Raw genomic sequence first — 25,258 nt, 5'->3', positions numbered from 1 at the left:
AGGCTATTTTACAAAATTAATTACAGATCAACCCACAGTTCTGTTTGGATAAACTGGATACTGTGTCCTGGAGCTGAGACAGGGAAAAGTGATCCCAATGTATAACTTTCAGGTTTGAGACATAAAACAAGCATTTGGACCAAAGTGTTCCCCGCTGCAATTACTTTTTGTTTTCTATTTTGAGCCATGATATCTTCATGTAGTCCAACTAAAAGTCAACAGTTTGGCCTTTACAGAGTCCTTGTAAAATACTGCCTTTTAGTGCTTGGGGTTTGCGAATTGTCTCCCTTTTCTCCTTCAAGAGTTGTTCCCCAAGATTTCATCAAGATTGATATCTTTCATCCAGTCATCATTACCAGGCTCTGTCTTCAATAATGAATCAATGAAATCGGCATCACTGTTTAAGGCAGGGCCCATGCTATCGGTCTGTTGGCTGAGAAAGTCAAAGGCTAAGTCACTGCCATGGTCAGTTCCTTGAAAAGCCCTGGAACTTTGGTTGGGTGATGGAAAACTCGCGGGTGTTAGAGATGGTGGCTGACTTAAGCCTGTCCTCGACTGATTCAACCCTGTTCCCGACTGGTTCATATTAGGCAAGATCTGTGTGTTGAGCTGATTGGGTCTGAGATTCAGACCTCTAAGCGGACCCATGGTTTGTCCATTTAATGTTTGGCTCATTGGGTTCATGGGTCTCATTTGCACTGCTGGTGTTAACTGGTTAGGGGCCACTGCCTTCTGGGGAAACTGCTGGCCACCCACCGCCTGCTGCAATGACTGGCTTGCAGTAAAGGCTGCAGGTGTACCTGTTGGGAAGCGGATTCCTGTGGACTTCAGAGCTTCCTGCTGTTTGGATGTTGCTTCTTGAGAAGCCCAGTTTGGTGTTGTTGTGTTGGATGTGATCATGACATTTGATGCTCTCTGCGCTGGCATGCTTGTGATCCCATGGCTTAGGCTTGGTCTTAATTGCTGTGAATTGCCAACAGCTGCAGCTCCGAAAGTGGCCACGTTGTTATTATTACTTGGCCCGAGGGTAGGAGGCCGCGACATCAGAGGGGTGTTCTGATTTGCTATCAGCTGGTTTGGGTTTCTCTGTTGGGTCAACTGATTCATTCCTGAAGCGACATTGTACGTGCCAGGCTGGTTGCAGGGCAGATTTCCATACATCCCTATATTCTGCACTGATGTGGATAACAATGGCATTCTTGTCCCATGGGAAGTAGACATGAGGCTGGAATTTGGAGTTAAAATGCTGTGTGTTGATACTGGGTTTGCCAGAGCCTGGTTAGAGTTTAAACTCACTGCTGTTGAACCACCTAAAAAAACAAAGAGAAGAGAATGATATTAGTTCATAGCAGTAGGTTGTAGCTTCTTGTCTTGCAATTTGCAATGACTTTTAACTCTAAAACTATTGTCACGTATACAAACAAATAAGGAGAAATGATCATTACAATATATTATATAAAAGGTAATGTTAGAGGAAATATCACCCTAGGCAATTCATTGGTCAAGTTTGTATACTAAAAAGGCCACAAACAGAATCATTTCTTTTCTTCCTTTTTTTTGTAGTCAGCAAAGGGAGATAACAGTCATTCTTACAATTTGAATTTAGTTTGTCCCAAGACCAAAGACTACACCTTTGTTCTATTAGCTGTCATATAATCTTCAAAATCCAAGTAGAAGGTGCACAAGAATAACACATGGATACTAGAGTAGTATTAGAGGGAGCACTGGTGGCCAAACTTCAATCCCAAAGTCACTTGGTTCGAGTCCACCAGCTGCTCCATAGGAGAAGAATGGGCAGTCTCCTCCTGTGTGATTAACTGCCTCTGAAAACTTGCAGGCAGGTCAGCTATGGGTCAGTTCTAACTCTACAGTACACAATAACAACAAAGGCCTTGAAAATGATGTCTATCTTTATCTGCGGCATCGTCATTCAAGATGTTACTCTTTAGTCCTCAGTGCAATATAATCTGTTCTCTAGTGCCTATTTCCATGTAGAAAATTCTCTCCTCTAGTAAGTATCCTGAAACCCTGTGAACTTGGAGAAACAATGAAAGTTATACAAGTGTTCAGGTCGTTCATAGGGTCGCTATGAGTCATTTACGACTTGATGGCACTTAACAACAAATAGTAAGTGTAGTTATTATTGCATTGCAATCCAACACATGATGTCTAACTCGGCTTATGCCATTATTCTCCCCATGATGCCCTTCTGACCTTCTTACAGATTCTCTCTTCAAGGCTCACCAAGGCCTACCCTCTTTCATCAAACTTTCCATAAATTCCTGTCTTTTCTCTCCAGTGACATTTTCTCTCTGAAGATACTTGTAGCAGTTAGAGTTTGCATTGGGGAATCTGTCTGTGTGGGTTCAGATTGCCCGCTCATTAAGCTGAAGCCTGTTAATAAGTAATTGGATGTGAAATTAGTGCTTGAGCCACAGGTTACTGTACAGGGGGACTTCACACATCAAGTAATGATTAACTGGCTCATTGGAATTTTTCTGGCTTGGGAATGTTAAAGTTACTGAAGAACAACATCTCAAGAAAAAAAAAATGTGTGTCAGCGGTAGGGGGGCAGCATGAGGGATGCATGCTAAATAAGACAGTAATTTAAGGCCACTTTGGTCTCTGTCATCTTCTCCAGAGAGGACCTGTAGACTGGGAAAAAGATTTAGTAGTGGTATAGCAGCAAGGAAATTAAAAGGTGAATTGTATTGGGAAAGTCTGCTGTCAGAGACCTCTCCAAAGTACTGAAGAGCAATGATGTCAGTCTGGAGACTAAGGTGTGCCTAACACAGGCCATAGTCTTTGCATTTACTTGTTATGCATCAGAAAGCTGGACAATGACTAGGGATGGCAGAAGGAAAGTTGATGCCTTTGAGCTGTGGTGCTGGAGAAGAATATTAAAGATACCATGACCATGGACTGCTAGGAGAACAAACATGTTCATCCTAGAGAGGGTAAGACCAGGCTGCTCCTTGAAGGCAAGGATTCTGAAGCTTCATCTAACACACTTTGGACATGTTGCAAGGTGAGACCAGTCCTTGGAGAGGGGCATCATGCTTGGGATGGTGGACGGACAGTGCAAGAGAGGAAGACCCTCAATTAGATGGACTGATTCAGTGACTGAGGTAATGGGGGTAGGTGTATCAGAGACAATAAGATTGAAACAGTATAGAACAGGGTTTAGGGCTCTTGTACATAGGGTTGCTATGAGTTGCAGGTGACTCGATTGCACATAACAACAACAGTATCTGACAAGAGACTAACTTCTAAAATTTATTGAAAATTCCAAGACCTTAACAAGAAAAAGATAACCTAGTCATTCAAATCCAACAGCTGCTCCGTGGGAGAAGGATGGGCAATATCCTTCCGTGCGATTAACCGCCTCTGAAAATCTGCTGGAGGATCAATTATGGGTTGGTTCCCACACAGCTCAATGGAACACACATTAACAATATAAAAATAAGCAGAAGACATGAAAAGAAACTTCAGCAAAAAGACATTCAAATGGCCAACAAAAACAAGAAGAGATACTCAAGATCATTATCCATTTGAGGAAATGTAAATCAACACAACAATTAGTTCTGTAAGACAGGAAAGAAACAAAAAAAAGGTTGGTGACGGTGTCCAGAGACCCTGGAATTCTCATATACTGCTGGTGTGAATGTCAAATGGTGCAACCACTATGCAAAGTAGTTTGGAACTTCCTTAGAAAGTTGTTGTTGTTGTTATGTGCCGTCCAGTCGCTTGGGACTCATAGCGACCCTATGTACAACAGCTCTAAACTCTGCTCTGTCCTGTGCCAATCTCATTGTCTCTGACACACTCATCCCGATTGCCCCAGTCACTGAATTAATCCTCCTCCCAGAGGGCCTTCCCCTCCTGCGCCTGCCCTCCACCCTCCCAAGCACGATGTCCTTCTCCAAGGACCGGTATCTTCTTACAACATGACCAAAGTATGTCAGATGAAGCCTCAGAATCCTTGCCTCCAAGGAGCAGCCCGGTTTAACCCTCTCCAGGATGAATCTGTTTTCTTAGCAGTCCATGGTACCCTCAACACTCTTCTCCAACACCAAAACTCAAAAGCATCAATTCTCCTTCTATCCTCCCTGGTCATTGTCCAACTCTCTGATGCATAACAAGTGATTGCAAAGACCATGGCTTGTACCAGATGCACCTTAGTCTCTAGAGACACACCGTTGCTCTTCAGTACTTTAGAGAGGTCCCTAACAGCAGACTTTCCCATTGCAATACGTCTTTTAATTTCCTGGCTGCTGGTGCCAAGAGTGTTTATTGTGGAGCCAAGCAGACTAAAGCTGTGAACAATCTCAATCTCTTCACCATCCATCCTGATGCTGCCAATTGGTCCAGTGGTGAGAATCTTTGTCTTCTTGACATTGAGCTATACTGAAGGCTGCAGTCCTTGACCCTCAGCTTCAGGTCCTCCTCAGTTTCAGCAAGCAGGGTTGTGTCATCTGCATAACGCAGACTGTTGATAAATCTTCCACCAATCCTGATGCGGCATTTCTCCACATAGAGCCCAGCCTCCCGGATGAAAGTTAGGAATAGAAATATTAAATGATGTAGAAATCTCACTACAAGGTGACTATCCTGAGGAAGAGCTGTGACACACGAACACCTGTGATACATGAACAGATGCATGCACACCCTTGTTCAGTGCAGATTATTTACCAAAGCAAAGAGATGGAAACAGCCCAAATGTCCATCATTGGATGAGCAGCTAAAAAAACTATGCTACATTCACAAAATTTAATACCCTGCAGCACTAAAGAACAATAAAGAATTCATGGAACACTGCACAACATGAGTAATTTAGAGGACATTATGCTGAGTGATTTAAGTGGAAAATATTATAAAAGACTGTTGTTGTTGTTGTATACCGTTGAGTCAGAATTTACCCATAGCTGACCGTCCAGAGAGTTTTCAGAGGCAGTTAATCGTATGGGAAGAAATTTCCCATCCTTCTCCTATGGAGTGGCTGTTGAGATTTGAACCATATGCCTTCAAGATTGCAATGCAGCTTCTTGCCATTTGGCCACCAGGGCTACCAGAAATCACAGAGGCATCCTTGGATTATTATCAGAGATGACAAGGGAGGAAGAGTGAAGTAAAACAAAACCACAGAAGAACAAGGATAAAATATTAACAGAAATCAGAATTATAGAGAAAAGTGTGAGTACATTGTAGTGCTGAAATTAATGCTATACAAAATGTGTATGAATGATTGAAGGAAAAAGTAATTTGCTTTATAGATTTTCATTCAAGTCACAATAAAAATATAACAAAGCAATGTTAGAAATTCTTCCTTCAGAGAAGCAGCGAGGGACGGAGCAGCAGCGATGCCGAACCAAAGAACTTGACACAGCCCGAGTTCCAGAATGGCAGTGCATGGAGAGGATGAGGCTGCAGTTGTAACCTTAGACTGTCCCTTGTTACTTGAGGATACGGAGCACAGTATATAACTCGAAACGCCTGCAGGCTTCAGGTTTGCCACTTATGTATATTCTCTAACTAGCCTACTTGTCTCTTGAAGGCTGGAGCAATGTCCGGTATCTCCTTGTATTTCCTGGCTTTGCAGAGGGCCTCCACCAGGCAATTTTAAGTGTTTTATGAAAAAAGGATCAGAGAAAGGTAATTATACGAACAGGAATGCAGAAGGTACACATTTCTGGTAAGGTTAAGCAACATCAACTTTGTATCAGATTTCATGAGATGAGAACTTGCATTGTGAAATTATTGTGGAAAAAATTGTAAACTTCTTTTAAAAAAATCATCCCTTCTTCTATGCTGTATCTTAACAATATGCCCTTAAGAAGGTTTCTGACAACAGAAATTTCAAACAAAAAGAATAGAGAAAACTCATGTAGAGATAACAATCATAGTTATCACTTAGAAGCTTTGAAGTTGAAACTTACGTTCATTTTTAAGAGGTAATATTTCATCCAAATAACAGATTTACTTACAAAATAAACAATATCACCCCTACACTTCGTAATAACCAACTATGTTATTGTTGTTATGTGGCGATGAGTCACCTGCGACTCACAGCGACCCTATATACAACAGCCCTAAACCCTGCTCTATCCTGTGCCAATTTTATTGCCTTTGACATACCCATCCCGATTACCCCAGTCACGGAATCAATCCATCTCATCAAGGGTCTTCCTCTCTCATGCTGTCCCTCCACCTTCCCAAGCATGACATCCCTCTCCAAGGACTGGTCCCTCCTTGCAACATGTCCAAAGTATGTCAGACAAAGTTTCAGAATCCTTGCCTCCAATGATCAGCTTGGTTTCACCTTCTGTAGGACGAACCTGTTCATCCTCTTAGTAGTCCTCGGTATAGTCAATACTCTTCTCCAAAATCACAGCTCAAAGGCATCAATTCTCCTTCTATCATTCTTAGTCATTGTCTAGCTCTCTGATGCATAGCAAGTGATAGCAAAGGCCATGTCCTGTATCAGGTGCACCTTAGTCTCCAGACTGACATCATTGCTCTTCAGTACTTTGGAGAGGTCTCTGACAGCAGTCTTCCCCAACACAATACATCTTTAAATTTCCTGGCTACTGGTGCCAACAGTGTCTGTTGTGGAGCCAAGTAAACTAAAGCTGTTTACAGTCTCAATCTCTTCACCATCCATCACGATGAGAATCTTTGCTATATTGAGCTTCAATAACCAACTATAGTGGTAAGGAACTGTGCTGCCAACCCAAAGGTTTCGGTTCAAAGGCTCCAGCTGCTCCAAACGAAAAAGATGGGCCGTGTCGTATGTTTTATTGTCTCTGAAAACCATTGGAAGGTTCGCTATGGGTTGGTTCTGTCTTGACAATCTACAACAACAACATATTAAATCAACAACATTTACCGAGAAGCAGAGACGGGAGGTAAGGAGGAACAAGGTGACTAGATTAACAGACAGGACAAATAGATTGGTGAAAATGAGACCACTGACAGGTGAAATATGTAAGCAATGCCATGAAAAAAGTCATGTAAAAAGTATTACATTGGAATCTAATCAGCTGGATAAACTTTCACCACATATTCAATACTATTTAGAATAAACAAACAAAAAATCTCTTTTAAAATTCCTAATAATGTGGTAAAAACTGTTCCAGATGCTGTTCATACACTATTTATAATACTAGGCAAGATGATTAAAATAAAAGATTTTCATTTCATCACATACCAAGATTAAAATAAAAAAAATGATAACAGTTTGTGTTATCTGTAACTTCCCCCCCTCCCCCAGTTTTTTCTGAGAAACTATTCTTTCTGAACTGGGAAATAAAATACACTAGAGAAGTTATTCTTACATATTTGCAGCTCAGCAATGGAATGAGATGTGTGTCTTATTTAGGAAATTGTCCTTATGCATGCTGGGAGAGACTGCTCACTTCTTACCAATCTCCAACCTCCCTGTCTTTCTTACACATGGAGACTTGATCTTGTAGCAATGTGTCTAGCTAAAGAGAGTGCTACCTTATGACTCAGGGTGAAGTCTCTCTCAGGGAGGAGTGATAGGGAATGGCAAAGGACACACTGACAAAGAAGATTAATCAGAACTGGCTTTGACAAGCACTGTGGCATTTGGACAAGAACAAACTGGGAGGAGGGTAGAGAGAATAGTGCAACAATGAATGAGTGGAAGCCCAAAATCTCTGTAAATGTTTATGAAAATTAATAAAATATAATTATAGAAAAAAAAAGAGAGTGCTACCTGGAATTTCCTTGGGGATGAAGAAGCCACATGAACACATTATGGCTAAAGGTGTACATCAGACTTCTGATGGCATAGTCCATAGGGAGTTCACCCCTAATACAAAGGCAGTTGCTATCTACCAATGAGTCTAAGAGAGAATGATGTGTGATCTTCTCCTGCTTGACTTGCAGACTCAGGGAGCTAATGCAGGCTCCAGTAGGAGGTGGTTCTGACTTAAGGGTAATGCTTGGGTGGTTTTTTTTTTTGTGTGTGTGAATGATATAAATTATTAGGCAGATTATCCAAGAAAATTGTTTTCAACAGGGTGTGTGATTGGTCAGCAAGATCGCCATTTATCCTCCATCATTTGCTGTGGAATATGGGTGTGAATGTTGCTGACAGTGTGTCCCTAGGCCTATGTACAGAAGTCACATGCTAAGGAAGATGGAGCAAACAGGTAGAAGAAGATTGTCTTTCTCATAGCATATGGAAAAGGAACCAGCACTTAACCTTAACTTAACTTTAACTCTTAACCCTGGGACTTGTTTAAATGCGTGGATCCCAAACATGCATCTTGAACCAAATCCAGTATTTTAGAGAGTGTCATGCTTCCTCAAAGGCCTCTCTCAGGCAAGGTACAAGAAGTAACGTTCAAAATTAGCTCCTTCTTGTCTTTCAATCTGTTTGAGGACAGAATCAAACAGATAATCACATAGTTTCCCACATCTTGGGGCAAAAGAATCTTAACACAATGTACTCTATATATTGCACTTGACGTTTTGTTTTGGTTGGGTTTTGTGCAGATAAAGACAAGATGAAAGGGTAAAATAAATTAGAGGTATAATTGAAATGGCTACAACAAACAACAAGTGAATTAGGATAATATATAGTGACAAGAAGCTGCACTGCAATCCTGAAGGCATGCAGTCTGAATCCACTAGCTTCTCTGCAAAAGAAGGATGGGTAATCTCTTCCCATGTGATTAACTGCCTCTGAAAACCTGCTGGAGGGTCTGCTTTGGCTCATACAACAACAACAACAACAATTATTTGAAAGTTCTCTTTATGTCACTTCAGTTTTACAAAATTCTGCATTAGTATCTGTTTTTGCTAACTGAAATTCAAATATGAAGTAAGTTGAAAAGTGAAAACTGTGTTCAATATTTCTTTGCAGTGGTGTTTAAGGAGCCACACACCCCACAAGCAGCAAGAGTGGGCGTCCTCAGCTCTTTCTCTAGGAAACTGCATTCAGCATCAAGCCACCATCACTTTGAACCATGTCAGTGAACACTCTAAGCTAGTGCTATTTTAGGTTTTATGTGTTATGGGTATGATTTGGCAGATTTTTTTTTCTTTTTAGTCAGAGAACACTCAAAAACTTTCCCCATATACACTAGTGGTAATTGCTTTTTTGGCTTATGAAAGGTTTCATAGGAATACTCGACTCTTGGACAGCAGTGGGAACGTGTGTGTTACAACTACGTTTAACAGGACCAGAACATATTAACAAATGGAACATATGCAACCTCTCCCTTAAAGAGAATCTTTATGGCTTTCTGGACAGTAAAGGGTAACAAGTAAGACAGAGAGAGAACTTGGGAAACCCAAGAGAATAAACTACATTTACATAGCAAGTGCCAGGAGTTCTGGGCACAAGAGATCTGGCCAGAACCCAAACAGGAGAAGGTAGGAATAGCAGAGATTCAGTTTGAGAAAGGTTCTTTTGGAGTTCAGAGAGGGAAGGGAAGGAAGGAAAGAGATTTCTGGCGTCAAAGGAGTGCTTACTGACTATTTTATGTAGGAAGAGGTAGTAAGAAGCTTTGTTGCTTTTACCATGGAATCCACCATTGGTATTTTTAGGGAGCTCTGGTGGTGTAGTCTGTAGGGAGTTGGCTGCTAAAACAAAGGCCACACCTCTCTTTCAGTTCAAATCTCTAAGGAAGACAGATGCTCAATCTCTTCTTGTGTGATTTACAGCTGTAGAAACCCCATAGTGGGTCAGCTATGAGCGGTTCTGACTCGACAGCAGTGAGTGAGTGTGCTTGGTACTTTTGACAGGTTTCATAAAGACCTCATTTGCTTCTCCATGCCTTCTCAGTGACTAGACTATTTGTCTTTAAAGGAGATACCCTGGAGCGACAAAACCCAAAAGAGGTAAAAAACAAAACCAAACCCTGGACTTTAAATTAAAAACGTGACTTTGTCCACCACAACAAGATAGAAGTAAATAATCCAATTGAAAATTGGGCACAGAATATGAACAGAGACTTCACCAAAGGAGACATTCAGATGGCCAACAAGCACATGAAGAAATGTTCAAAATTCCTAGCATTAAGAGAGATGCAAATCAGTAAGAATAGGAAAATTTAATGTGACAGCAAACAACAAATGCTGGCGAGGTTGTTGCGAAACTGAAACCCTTATTCACTGTTGGTAGGAGTGTAAAATGGTGCAACCACTATGGAAGGCTGTATGGAGCTTTCTCAAAAAGTTGCAAATAGAAATACCATTTGACCCAGCAATTCCACTACTGGGAATATACCCTAAAGAAAACATAACTTTCACCCAAGCAGATATATGCACACCCATGTTTATTGTGGCTTTGTTCGCAATAGCAAAGAGGTGGAAACAACCCACGTGCCCATCAACAAATGAATGGATAGAGAAGCTCTGATATATTCACACACTGGAATACTATGCTGCATTGAAAAACAATGCAAAAATATAATGCAAAATGGATGACCCTGGAGGACATTGTGATCAGTGAAATATCTCAGTCACAAAAGGACAACTATTGCATAGGGCCACTGTTGTAAAATGTGACTGACATCAAGGTTGAGAGAAGGAGGGGAGGAATGATATAAACTGCATTGAAACAGATGAGGAAGAGAACTGTTTAAAAGGAACATATGAATGGGTATTCTTGTCATTACAGGAGTCCAGAGCGAAGGCTGCATAGTGGAGTGGACTTGGAGGGAGGGATTGCATAAGTTTTTCTTTTTCTTTTCAAGGAGAAGAGGGAATTGAGGGGGCAGGGGGTGGATAGGGAGAAAAGTACAACAATGAATGACTGGAAACCCTAAGTCTCTGTAAACTTACATTAAAATGAATTTTTTAAAAACCCACTGGAGAGTTACCCATGAGTAACCTCAACTCTTAAAAAAATTGTGACTTTGTCAAAGAGAGACAAATGTCTGCTCCTTTAACATTACCTTTGTCTAGATATGTTGTTGGGAGAAAATGGTTGAAAACCTGTTGCTGTTGTTCAGTGCCACGTACAATTCATGGTGACACTACGAACAATAGATCTGAACCCTGTCCCGTCCTCCGCCATCCTCGTCATTTCTGATACGCTTGAGCCCACTGCTGCAATCACTGTATCAATGCATCTCATTAGGGGTCTCTCTCTCCTTTGTTGATCTCCACTTTTACAAGTGTGATGTCCCTTTCCAAGGAATAGCCTCTCCTAACAATATGCCCAAAGTATTTGAAACAAAGCTTCACCATCCTTGCTTCCAAGGAGCACTCTGGCTACATTTTCTCCAAGACATATCTGTTCATTCTTTGGCAGCCTATGAGATATTCAGTACTCTTCTCCGACACGACAGTGCAAAGGCATCAATTCTTCTTCTGTCATCTGTATTCACTGTCCACCTAGTAGTCTTAAGTTATTATTCAGCTGTTTTTGAATTCTCTTAGTTGAGTCAGAAAGTAGTAAAGCATGCTTTCTGGGGCAAGAATAAGCTTCAGAATAAGAATGAGGGCAAGAAAAATCAAGAAGAACTGAAAACTAAAAATATATTCAATTCTGGATTTTATCTGTAAATCAAATTAGTGCAAGGAACTAATAAAGAAGTTGCCTCAGATATGATATGAGGCAAGGAGGAAATACTAAAGTGGAATAATTTTCCAATTTTAATAGCTATGACTCCCAGTTTAAAAAGCTTACCAGAATACTGAGCAGTTGCCTGCATGTTGCCCACATTTCTTCTTTGGTCTTTATAATCTGGAGGTGGCCTTGTCAAGTGTCTGTTGATCTGATCTTGTGGAGTCATTTTCTCCTTGAAAAAAAGAAATGAAAACACAATGAACCAGAGATGGCTACCTTCTCACTTTTTGAAATTTTTTGGCTTTTTATTCAAGAGAATAAACCTATAAGAATAATGATAGTTTGCCTATTATGGACCTTATTTAGCAGTCTTAATTCAGAAACAAAGGTTTTCCATTTCAATAACTACATGGAAGTCTGATTTCTACTTTTGAACATTCAATATGGTTTCTTGGCTCTAGTATCACCCTGAATTCCTGATTTATGCAATTTGCTTTCAATGAGAATGATATTTCTGAGATTTTAGACAAGGCATTTTTAGTTTTGGGTTACAGCACATCTCACGTGATTCGGTAAGAACCAATCACCATGGAGCTGACTTTGACTTATGGCATCGTAAGTGTGCGTGAGAGAACACCATGCTCCACAGAGCTTTCAATGACACAGAGCTTTCAGGGGCTGGTTTTCCATAAGTAAATCACCAGATCTTTCTTTTAAGATCCCTCCGTTGCCAACTTTTTAGTTAGCAGTCAAGCATTTAGCTGTTTGCACTCCCCAGGACTTAGGCACTTATATATACTTCTGGCCCCAAGAAGTTTCGGATAAAATATGGTAGTCTGGGAATCTTGCATTTTATTTGCTGTATCTGGCAACCCTACATGGAGGAGATACCGGGTGATAGCCTATTAAGCATTAACCTGGAAATTATGCCCACTACCTCATTCTTTCCCTGCATAAGTAATCCTCCAAGGTAGAAATTATTGGTCTCACCAAGTAAATGAAGTAATGGAAGCTCCTGGGTTAAGCAACTTGCTGAGGATCACACAATGGTAAAACTGAGATCAAATCTCTATTCTGATCTCAAACACAGGCTTTGAACTGCAAACTCGGGCTCTCTAGTAGCCCTTTTTAAAAGTGTAGACATTCCCCAGGTACTCCTTCCTTCTCCCCTTTTTGAGTAAGTCACTTTTAGATCTTCAGAATGGGTAAGAAAGGAAGAGAAGAAGTCAAGGCATTTCTTTTATTCCTTTTTTTTTTTTTTAAATAATCCTTTTCAACTTCCCAGCTAAATACCACCAAGAACATGTTCACTGAGGAACACATCTCATAGGAAACCAGGGGTTATCCCGTTAGGAGAGGGACAGAAAGAACCCACTAAGGGACTTGGGTGCTGATTGAGTCCTCCTTCTGGGAGGGTCTATGTGGGGGTTGTTCTAGTGTGAAAGCTGTTGGAAAGTGAGGTAATGAAGAAGCAGTCGGTCACTTAGCCAGATGGGGAATGCTTGGTATTTATTCTGTGGGTTGTGCAGTGACCTTGTCTGTGTCTGTTTTTAGACAAGATGATGAAGTGGCCTTATTTCGTTTCATTTTATCCTGGTCACAGAGTAACCCTGCCTGAGGCTGATGTGTGAGATTGTGTGAGCCCAACAGAGAACAAGCGTGGCCTGAGTGTGGTGTCAGAGCAGCTCTGGACACCAGCGACTGTCTCCTTCTCTTTCTCAGTGAGGATATAGCAGGCTCTGGGATGGTTTCACTGCAACTTTGGATGCAGCCTAATGGTCCATTTCCAAAGATTCAAATAATTGGTGCAGATGGACAGAGAATAACAAAATTATGGGAGGATCAATAAATAGAAAAACAAAACTTTGCAGTGCATAGTAGATGAGTAAATGAGATGGAAACCAAATGAGGACTGCCTGACTTAGAAATTCATATCAACCCCTGATTTGCCAACTCCAAACCCGCTGAGTGGAGTCCGTCTCCTAGAAGAGGGAAAAAACCCTTATAACAGTAACAAACTAAATTCACATCCTTGTTTCTAAGAAAAAGAAAAAACAAAAAGGAAAACGTTAAAACCCTCACAAAGTGTTTTCAACAACAAATAATTCACGTAAGACACAATTTTGATGAGTTAAGTGTAAATGAATCTCAAACATATGGATTACATATCTTTAAACACGAGTTCACAAATTAAGAGGGGGGGAAAGTGGTTGGCAAAGCTCTCTTTTGGTTTTACTCAAGCCCTAACTGTTTAAGAAACAGCTTGAGATGTTCCACGGAGCCCAGTGTGGTGATAGACAACTATTCTTGCTATAAACTATCGTATGTGCCTGACAATTCTGATTTGCTTGCCAGATGTGGGGTTTTCTCTTGTCTTAAAGCATTGATCAATCACATTTCCTTATGTAATTAGGTATTTCTGCTGTTTATATTGAAGAAATTGATGGGAGTGGTTGTGATATTTGAGGCTTTGGTTCCCTATCACAGACTAGATTTCAAACCTAGAATTATCTGTCTATTCAGTCTAAATATGATATGATCCCCCCCTCCCCCGGCATGGGCTAAATTAGGTTCTTTGAAGAGTTAACATAATCATTCTTGAAAACTTGAGCTTGAGTTTCGTGGACTACTCATTCATAATGAGCTAGGTTCAAGTACCTTCCTTATGAACATGTCATAGAAATGTCAAGCTACGCCTTAGTCCTGAAGAGTCCATTCAATACTGAACAGAGACATCTACATTTTGCAAGAGAATAACACTTCCTTCTACCCACTGTGAGTTCAGTCTATTTCTGTGATTACTTCTCTGTAACATAAAATTTAATTTCTCATTTAATGTCTCATGATAACTCATTACTTCGGATCTGGACCCTAACAGAGAAATCATCCACTATGAAAGGGGCAATTCCTACATAATGAGTAGGATGTACTCCTGTGTTTTTAGGGATTTTTAGGTAAACTGGGCCAGGTACATATAGCTCTTATTTGGCCTCACAAAGGAGCTCTGATGAGCTCTGATGTCCTCCATAGTTAAACTATTAACCCATAGTTTGTGCACTTCTGATGGTTCAAACACACCAGAAGCTCCTTAGAAGAAAGCTAAGCAGCCTCCCCTCACTATGAGTTACAGCCTCAGAAACTTGATGGAGGGTTGGAGCTGATTCGATGGCAGTGAGTTTGAGTTTAGTGCAAGAAAAGGCTTGAAGCTTTTTCAGTGATTTAAAAGCTGTACATGCAGCAAGTAAAGGCGACTGTGATTAAGTCTGTTGCAAGCTGAGTGCTCAATCAGGAGTCCGGGGTGGTTCAGTGCATTAAGAGTGGGGCTGCTAACTAAAAGGTGAGTGGTTCAAACCCATTGGTTGCTCCTGGAGAGACAGAAGAGGAAGTTTGCTTGCCAAAGTTTTATGAGAAAATTTCACTACAGGGTTTCTATGAGTCAGAACCGACCTGAGGGCAATGGGTTTGGATTTTGGAAGGGTTGGTTCAATCACTCTAGAGTGATGGCAAATTCATATCACATTAAAGAGCAAGCATGAGTTGTCCCTGATCATATGTTTGTAGCCTGAGGACTACCTGGTTATGTTGTTGTTGAATGTCATCAACTGGAACACACCTCATAGTGACCCTATGAACAAAAGGCCTGAAGCCTTTCTATACCTATCATCATTTATCAAAGTTCACAGAGTTTTCAGAGGCATGATCTACCCTATTTTAATGTGAGTAATTATAGGGCCTCCTTTATCACTATATTATAAAGATAAATCACCAATGCCTATAAACACTCAGCATGGTGCCTGGGACATAGTAGGTATATATACAATGTGCATTGGTAAGTGTGAGGCCCATTGAAGTAAGTACGAACAGAGAGTAAGGGAAACACACTCTCATGAGAAAATGTCTCAATTTAGGCTCCTATCTTGCCTTGCCAACTGACGGCAAGTGACTACAAAGCATATGCTAATGTAAAGTGGTATCAAAGACTGTTTCTTCCTGGATATGCTAAAAAGTACAGACACCCTCAATAGTGTCCAAACAAAGAGAAATGTGAATGGTTTCTAAAAATCACCAACACAGCAGTCTCATTCTCATTCCTCTCTACAGCCTGTGTCACTGCCCTTCACACCTGGCCCAGTGGTGACTCAACTGGGACTCGGCGAGTCAGGCCCGTGCTCGGTCGAGGCCCTCATGGATTGTATCTACTACCATTTCTTGCCTTTTCCTTTCAAAGCTGAAAATACAGAAATCCAACCTTTGTATGCTATCAAATAAGGGATATTTTGGGGATTAATTAAAGTGCATTGGGCTGGAGTGTGTCACAGATTGTGAGGATGGCACAGGGTAGGACAGGGCTCAGGTCTGCTGTTCACAGGGTTGCTATGCTTCATACTCAACTTGATGGCACCTAACAACAACAACAACAATGAAAGTGTGAGTCAATTGTATACTCTTCTCTAAGTTATTTGTTTATAAAAGAGTGGAATGGGGAAGAGGACATGAATTTTAAATCCTACTATTTGCAGAATAAACCAGGTATGCCATTTGCCAACCCAATCAATGGCTGTGTCACATATTCTCAAGGTCATCTGAAAACCTCCTTCTCACTATTTCTTATTTAAGATCAAGTAAGTTTCTTTCTCATATGGTCTGGATTCTAAACGGATTTTATCATTCCCTGTAACACATATGCAGCTACTATATTATTATTATTATTATTTCTATTTTATATATTAACTATTTTATAATAGAATCTCAAACTAAACAGTACGTGGTACCCAGAACTCCATAAAACTTTTTTGCTTCTGGTCAACTTTTCACAAGAACTCGTAGACCCACTTGCTTGCCCCAGCTGAATTGGTCAGATCTTTGAAGTAAAATTTTACCTCTTCTGGGAAACTATCCCCAATCATTCTAAACTGGACTTAATATCTTCCATTTCACATTCCCTTACTCTGTTTATATCTTTATCATGATGCAAATCTAGCATTCCTTTTTAAAAAATAATTCTTTTCCAGATACTGTGAACTTTGGTTTCTCAAGCTCCATCTTCTCACTCTCATTTCTAGCTTTTTGTCCATTGCGTCTTCATCCCTCTGCACAATCTATGCCTTGACAGATGTGACAGATACCCTCTACTGTTTTCCAAGGTTTTTAATACACTGTTCTTATGACTGGGGCTGTCCCCATCTTCTTCCCTTGTCTCCCATCTCGCCTTCTGACCTTTGGAGGAAATAACTTCCCTTCTCATTTCTAACAACTTCTCTCTGTTCCCTCTGGGCCAACTCCCCATTCTCAGTCTGAGTTAGTTGCCTACCATAAGTGTTTTGTGAATACCCAGTATTCCTACATCACACCATTCAGTCCAATGCTTTACAACTGTCTGTTTCTTTGAGGAGGGTCCATGGATGATGCAGTTGGAGTAGGACTCAACTACTTCCTGCAAGTTTGAGGCACCTGAGAAAGCTCTGGCTATCCTGCTTCTTAAAGACCACAGCTTTGAAAACCTCATGGAGCAGTTCTACTTTGCACAAATGAATTGCAATCTATTTAAGAGCGACTAACAACAATTAAAGCAAATGAGAAATACAAGGAGGAAATGGGGAAAGTACAGTTACATAATGGGTATTGCAATTGATATGTTGTTGTTATGTGCAATCGAGTCGTTTCCGACTCATAGCGACCCTATGCACAACAGCTCTAAACCCTGCTCTATCCTGCGTCAACCGCACCACCTCTGACACACTCATCCCGATTACCCCAGTCACTGAATCAATCCATCTCATAGAGGGTCTTCCCCTCCTGCGCTGTCCCTCCACCCTCCCAAGCATGATGTCCCTCTCCAAGGACCCGTCCCTCCTGGCAACATGTCCAAAGTATGTCAGACGAAGCCCCAGAATCCTTGCCTCCAAGGAGCAGCTTGGTTTAATCCTCTCCAAGATGAATCTGTTTGTTTTCCTGGCAGTCCATGGTATATTCAGTACCCTTCTCCAGCACTACAGCTCAAAAGCATCCACTCTCCTTCTGTCCTCCCTAGTCATTGTCCAACTCTCTGATGCATAACAAGCGATTGCAAATACCATGGCCTGTATCAGGCGCACCTTAGTCTCCAGAGAGACACTGTTGCTCCTGAGTACCTTTGAGAGGTCCCTAATGGCAGACTTTCCCATCGCGATACGCTTTTTGATTTCCTGACTGCTGGTGCTGAATGTTGATAGTGGAACCAATCAAGAACACTCTCAATCTCTTCGTCATCCATCCTGACGCTGCCAATTGGTCCAGTGGCGAGAATCTTTGTCTTGGTTCCATGAAAAACTAACATGCTTTCTAAACTTTCACTCAAACCACAATTTAAAAAAAACCAAGAAGAATTTCTACCCACTATTATTTTGGTCTTTTCTCAGGGCTGGGGAAAGAATACTAGTTACCAGTTTCTTTTGCTAGAACAAGGCATTGGTGGTTCAAGCCATTCTTGGGCTGGGCAGGGCTAGTGAATTGAGGTGCTAAACATTCCAAGCAGCCAGCAGCTGGTAAATCAAGTTGTTGTTGCTATGTGCTGTCAAGTCGGAACCGACTTGCATCTGACCCTCTAGCAGGTTTTCAGAGGCTATAAATCACTCAGGAGGAGACCGCCCATCTTTCTCTGGTGGAGCAGCAAGCTGGTGGATTCAAACCACTTGCCTTTGCATTCGCAGGGCAACATCTTACCAGTAAACCACTAGAGCTCTCTATCAAATTGATTTGGTCCTCCATCTCCCACCTGTAACACTTTACATGTATGGAATTAGCTTCACTGATATTATTGATTCAGGCCATTGTCTTTTTAATCACTTGCCATGTATCTGAGAGCTGGGCATGAATAAGGATGACAGAGAAGAATTAATGCCTTTGAGCTGTGGTGTTGGAGACAAAGTACTGAATATCCCACAGACTGCCAAAAGAACAAACAGGTATGTCTTGGAAAAGGTGCAGCCAGAGTGCTCCTTGTAGGCAAGGATGTGTAGCTTTTCAAATAATAGCCCAAGATGATTCCACCAGGGTTCTTTGAAAAGGCCAGAACTGTTCCAAAGCCTTTCAAAAGAGAAAAATCAGTTTCTCATTTATATTTTAAATATTAATCCAGTTTTCTCAGGAAAATATTTGTAAAACTTATGCTCAATATTTATAATTTAGCTTCAGTGTTTCTGTTATGTGCCCTTGTGTAATTAAAGATATGTTGTTATGTGTTATTATTACATTCATGCTGACCCTGTGAGCAGCAGACTGCAGCCTCGCCCTGTTCTATGCCATCCTCATGGTCTCTGCCATGTACCAGCCTGTTGTTGCCATCTCTGTGTCAGTTCGTTCTGCTGCAGATTTCCTCTTCCCACTGACCCTCTACATTCCCCAGCGAGATAGAAAAACTTCTCTCACCACAGTTTTTATCAAGTGAAATTATGATAATATCCTCACTGAAGATAGAAATCAGGAGCATTATGATGAAAATTATCACTATATCTGGCTTTGCCATCCTTGCAAGGAGAGAGTATTTCTTGTAAAGGGACAATCATGCTTGGAAGGTGGAGGGTCAGTGAAAGAGAGGCAGATTGGATCGGCATGGTAACTGCAGCAATTGGCCCTAGTGTATCAGTTATGGTGAGGACGGGCAGGGATAGGCCAGCATTCAGATCTGCTGTTCACTGGGTTGCAATGAGTCAGTACTTGACTGACGGCACCTAACACCAACAACAATAACCATGACACACTTCCTGCTGCCACAAAAGCAGGTACAGGGAAAGGGCAGGAAATGTGAATAGAAGAGAGAATTAAGTCCCTCTGCTGGACTAACAGCTATGTGCAGTGGAGGGGAAAGATTTACCGCATCAACCAGCATCTGTTGCTGGAGAAGAAGTTGCTGCTTCTGCTCCATCATCTGCCTCTGAAGAGTCTGTTTCTTTCCCATCAGTTGTTGATTCAACAGTGATTGCTGGGAGTTCATGTAACCACTTCCAGTGTTTGGATTTGAGCAGGAGTTGGGACTTGGACTGGGGCCGGTGTTCTGACCCACCACAGAGTGCTGATCCTAAAGAAGAGAAGGACGAGAGACATTGACTGTGAATTTCAACAGCAACAAAATTGCAGCAATAAAAGAGCATCAAGTTGAGATTCCAAATATTTTTTATCTTGTTAAAGATCACGCATGTTTAACAAAGAGGAGCTCAGGGAATCACAGTCACAATGTGCAGAGTTATGTTGCCATTTTCAATGACGTTAGGGCACTGGGCATGGTGCTGGATGCTGCCACATTCCAGGACACAGCTTGAGACCTTAGGGGAAAACACATGAAGGACTACCCTAAAAGCATACAGCAAACTCCTCATAGCTCAGGACAGACACATTATAGAATAACAAATCCATCATTTTTCTGAAGTTAGCACATGTCACTCCTGAGCCTAAACTAAAAATTGTTTCAACTGATGTTTTTAAAAGTTGAGTAACCAGTTTAGACAAGAGAACCATTTCCTCCAGCTCTCTGTAATGTGAAAGCTGAAAAGTCTGTGAAAGTTTGTTTTATAAACACTTTGAAACTTAGAAGGAACTTCACTTTTCAGGATCTTGTTAATTTTGTTTCCTAGTCAGGGAGCTCTGGTGGCCTAGTGGTTAGACACTGCACTGCAATCACATAAGGCATGGAGTTCAAATCCACCAGCTGCTCCACAGAAGGATGAGCAGTCTCCTTCTGTGTGATTAATTGCCTCAGAAAACCCACTGGAGGGTCAGCGGTGGGTCAATTCTGACTCAACAGTACACAACAACAACAGTCAACAAAGCAGGAATTTTGGTTCATTAACCAGTAAATAAGCAGTCAATCAACTGACAATGAGAAAGTGCCAATTAAAAATGTATATTATGTATTAAATACTAATAATATTCATGAATTATTTTCTAATCTTAAATCTCTACCAATCTTTCGCATTGACACAGCAGGATTCTGCAGGGCATAAAGCTAAAACAAGTCGATTATGTTCACTATTCCTCCATGATATGCCCAGGTTTGTGTTGGGCACTTTTGGCATTATAGAAGACTAGAAAACATGTTAGTCACCTTGGAGAATTTATCACCCAGTTAAGTGAGTTGTTGACCCTCCAGTTGGTTTTCAGAAGCAGTTAGCACAGGAGAAAATGTTTATATGTAAAGAATACATAATGTTAGATGGATCTTGTCTGAAAGCAGGGAGTATCAGAGGAATTTCTGTGTTTCATTGACTATGCAAAGGCATTTGACTGTGTGGATCATAACAAACTGTGGCTAACTCTGAGAAGAATGGGAATCCCAGAACACTTGATTGTGCTTATGTAATATCTATACTTGGATAAGGAGGCAGTCATTAGAACAAAGCAAGGAAACACTGCATGGTTCAAAATCAGGAAGGGTATACTGTATGCCAGGTATGTATTCTGTCTCCATACCTTTTCAATCTTATATGCAGAACAGATTATCCAGGAGGCTGAGCTCTATGAGAAGGAATGCCGCAGGACTGGAGGAAGACTCATCACATCCTGCTTTGTGCAGATGACACAACCCTGCTGGAACTGAGGAGGACCTGAAGCAATTGCTGCAGAAGGTCAAGGACTGAAGCCTTCAATATGGATTGGAGCTCAACATCAAGAAAACAAAGACTCTCACTACTGGGATGACTGGCAGCATCATGATAGATGGTGAAGAGATTGAGATTGTTAACAGTTTTAGTTTGCTTGGCTCCACAATCAACACTTTTGGTACCAGGAGCCAGGAAATCAAGAGATGGATTGTATTGAGAAAATCAGCCCTCAGGGTAGTTTCCAGATAACTGAATGGCAATAATGTCAGTCTGGAGACTAAGGTGCGCCTGATGCAGGCCACAGTCTTTTCAATTGCTTGCTATGCGTCAGGGAGGAGCTGGATAGTGACTAGGATGATAGAAAGAGAATTGATGTCTTTGAGCTGTGGTGCTGGAGAAGAGTCCTGAGTATACCATGGACTGCCAGGAGAACAAACAGGCTCATCCTAGAGAGGATGAAGCCAGGTTGCTCCTTGGAGGCAAGGAATCTGATGCTTCATCTGGCTTGTTGTATACAGGGTGGGGAATCTCTGGTGGGACAGTGATCCAGAGGAAGTAGTGCTACCTCCCCAAAGGCAGAGCCGCTAGTGGTTCCAACAGTGGCTCTAATCTCCTCTTGTGCAATTTATAATGTCTGAAAACTCACTGGAGGGGTAACTAGGAATCTGCTGTGACTCAACAGCAATGAGTTGCAATGAGTGCGCAGACAAAGTTGATAAGAGTCTAACAATGGCTCGTAATTTTCAGTAATTTCAACTCAAGAATTTGTTTCGTTGTTTATCATTAAGCAAACAGATCTTGCAGATTGAAGAATGCTGCTCTGTATGAACACTACTCTCCGAAAGAAAATAGTCTCAGTCAGCTGGTAACGAACTCAGGGAAACACTCATCCTTCCTTCCTTCTGGAGGGGCAGAAGATGGGTGCGATATGCTCAAAGCAGTGGTCTTTTTGGGAATGAGCATCTTGGTTGTGACTAGGGCTCAGTGTAGAGCTAGTATGCTTTAGTCTTTCCTCTTCTCTCTTTAAATTTCTCTTTCCTTATGTGTAAATGTTTGCTTTCCAGTTGATTTTGACTGCTGGAGACCCCACGTGTTATAGCACAACTGTTCTTGGGTTTTCTTGGCTCTAATATTTACAGAAGCTGCTTGCCAGCTCTTTCCCATATGGTACCACTGAGTAAATTCTATTTCCAATTTTTTAGGTTAGTAGGTGAGCCCAAAGAATTTGCTCTGCCAGAGACCTTCTTTAAGAGCAGCACAAGCAAGCAACCTGCAATAATTGACTAAGAACTTCAACCTGCAATAATTGATTAAGAACTTTAATCTGCAATAATTCACTAAGAACTCCTTCCGAATTTCCTAGTTCTTAAAATGAAGGGAATTTTATTAATAAGTTGTCATTTAGGATAGTGCAAGTTTCTTATTAGGTACTAGATACATTTTTGTTACTCAATTTTTTTTTTTTTCAGCTCAGGTGGCCTAGTGGCATGAAACTGCTACAGTCTCAAAGGGAGAGAGTTCAAATCTACCAGTGGCTCTACCACAGGAGAAAGATGGGAAATCTCTTCCTAGGTTATTAATTGCCTCTGAAAAACTGCTGGATGGTCAGTGAGGGGTCAGTTCTAACTTGATGGTATGCAACAACATTACACACACACACACACACACACACACACACACACACACACACACACACACATGACAGAAGTGTTTTAGATACAATTGTCTTTTACAAAAGAACTAACATCTTAAGTATAAATGGCTTGCATAGGTGGCATGCTTGATCCTGTGACCCAGCTGACCAGATTATACTCTGGGCCATTCACTTCCATTTCTATTACTGGGCTGGCCCACATAGGTAAATGAGTTGGATACTACCAGCTTGCCATTTTTCTAGCAAGATACGATACACGCACCACATACACACTCACCCGAAGTGATGAAAGTAAAAGAAATATATAATTTCTGTTAAACAGTAGAATAATGGAAGCATTTCACTGTCTCTGAGTAGGTATGTCTCCACTGATCTTCAATTTTAAAATTCTTTTCTTTAGATTACTAGTTAAGCTATGGAGATGGAGTAGAAAGTCAATGCTTTAAATTCAAACACCTCAATCTTTGTTTTGGGATCAAAATATCTCCTGATGTCAATTGTAATGATTCAAGCATCAGCTCACTCATTGTATTTGTCAATGCATTTGACAAATTTCACTGCCTACTACGTGCTATGCACATTTCTGTGTTCTGAGGACTAAAAATTATTTGGAAGACAAAAAAAATGAAGAGAAAGAAAAAGAGTCAGACAAAATGCTCAATGCTGGCAGAATCGGTGAACAATTTTACCAAAATAATTGCCAGAGAACTCTGGAAAACAACCCTCCTCCAAATTTTATAAAGAGTCTAACTGCCAAGAAAATGTCATTATGTCTCCCTTTTGGAATTTTTTAGAAGATTTTTTTAACCTCACAGCTTCTGCCCCATGAGCCTCACGAGAATGCATACCACTCTATACATTCTTTCAAGTCACAATTAAGTTAATATTTGGCTGTTGCCACAATCTTTGCCCTTATGTTAACTGTGAAACACAAAACACCTCCTTACACAGACTTACTGTCATTGCCAACATGTGCAAACGTTGGTACATAAAATATTTTGAAAGAAAAATATGCTTCGATGCCTTGGCTTTGGTTTCCATAGCGAGCACCACACTTGGCCTTAGAGCCAGCCCATGTACAATTCGTCTTAATAGAAAGCATCTGTTTCTCCTTCAACACTCACTTTCTCGTCAAGAACATGTGAAAGCCGTGGTACAAATGGGGCTTCCTCAGACAGAAGTGAAAAGTGTATGTGCAGAGAACAAATGACGCTCTCTCCCATTTATGTAGCTTTTTTATATTTGAAAACCCAGTTTTCTACAGAAAATAAAGTCATAGATTAACCTAGCAGCAGTAATATCAACATGAATGGTCCAAATCGTGAACTTAATGAAATGATAATTTATCTTCTCTCTTGCTACCAATGCAACTCAAGTAATTGATGCTAACTTGCAAAAATGGATTTCTGATCCCGTCTCCTGGGATTTAATGTCAATTTACATGTCACATGTATTCAAATAGTATTTCATACATATGTGAGAGCAAGTGTATGTGTGTGATTTGAGATTTTTTTTTCTTTTTTTTTTTTTTTCTTAATGCCACTCCCAGGGACGGTGCCCGCGCCGCACTGCCGCCGCCGCAGAGCTCCAGACAGGCCCTGATTTGAGATTTTATAGTCTCGTTAGAGGATTAGTTAAGCCATGTAGCTTGAGTAGAAAGTCAGAACTTACAAGTGGTTAAATACATTGTCTTGATTCTTGTTTTAATCAAGCACAAGACTGCCAGCACAATGAAAGCACGTCTGTATTCTTTCAGCCATCACCTGGAGGACTCAGGTGCACTTGAGCTCCAGTTGCCGCATGTGCTCGAGACAGCTGGACAATAAACAAGTAATACAAGGAAGAGATGATGTCTTCGAATTGTGGTTCTGGCGAAGGCTGTTGACTATACCATGGGCTGTTAGAAAAACAAAGTATAACTATAATGCTCCGGAGAAGCAAGGACAGTGAGACTCCCTGGCACGAACTTTGGACATATTATCAGGAGGGAATGGTCCTAGAGGATATCACACTTGGTCAGGTAGAGGGAGAGTGAAAGAGAGGAAAACCCGCAGTGAGACGGAATGGCACAGTGGTGATTGCAACAACGAATTCCAGCACAGCAAAGACTGTGAGAACCTGGGAGCCTATAGTTCTGTTGTGTGTGGGGTCACTAAGAATTGGAATGAACTCTATGACACATAAAAATAACAACAACAACTAATTTATTAAAGTTACACCAATCATCAACTTATGTCTTTAGTGTTATCTCCACAATTAGTCTTTCATTCCACAAGTGTTTGCTGAGCAACTACTCTCATAATGCTGCATTCATTCCTCTGGCCTTCAGGACATGTTGTTGTTGTTGTTGTTATGTGCCATCGAGTCGCCTGCGACTCAGAGCGACCCTATGTACAACAGCCCTAATCTCCGCTCTGTCCTGTGCCAATAGCACCGTCTCTGACACTCCCATCCCAATTATCCCAGTCACTGAATCAATCC

General features: G+C 41.1%; 1 protein-coding gene across 1 annotated transcript in view; it reads right to left on the bottom strand.

Moving 5' to 3' along the window:
• Nucleotides 1-204: 204 nt before the first annotated feature.
• The window catches only part of MAML2 (mastermind-like 2 (Drosophila)), a 484,193-nt gene continuing 459,139 nt past the window's right edge, over nucleotides 205-25,258 (bottom strand). Inside the window, exons 3-5 of the mRNA XM_006887331.1 lie at nucleotides 19,401-19,604; nucleotides 11,669-11,780; nucleotides 205-1,310 (exon numbers count right to left, since the gene is read on the bottom strand). Of these exons, the coding sequence (XP_006887393.1) occupies nucleotides 298-1,310; nucleotides 11,669-11,780; nucleotides 19,401-19,604 (1,329 nt within the window). The 3' untranslated portion in view covers nucleotides 205-297. The remainder of the gene's footprint in view (nucleotides 1,311-11,668; nucleotides 11,781-19,400; nucleotides 19,605-25,258) is intronic.

Source organism: Elephantulus edwardii, unplaced genomic scaffold, assembly GCF_000299155.1.
Source record: "Elephantulus edwardii isolate Elephantulus edwardi_28Jun2011 unplaced genomic scaffold, EleEdw1.0 scaffold00056, whole genome shotgun sequence".
NCBI classification, from domain to species: domain Eukaryota; kingdom Metazoa; phylum Chordata; class Mammalia; order Macroscelidea; family Macroscelididae; genus Elephantulus; species Elephantulus edwardii.
The sequence above is the reverse complement of the archived record's forward strand: the minus strand, read 5'-3'. Positions and strand labels throughout refer to the sequence as shown.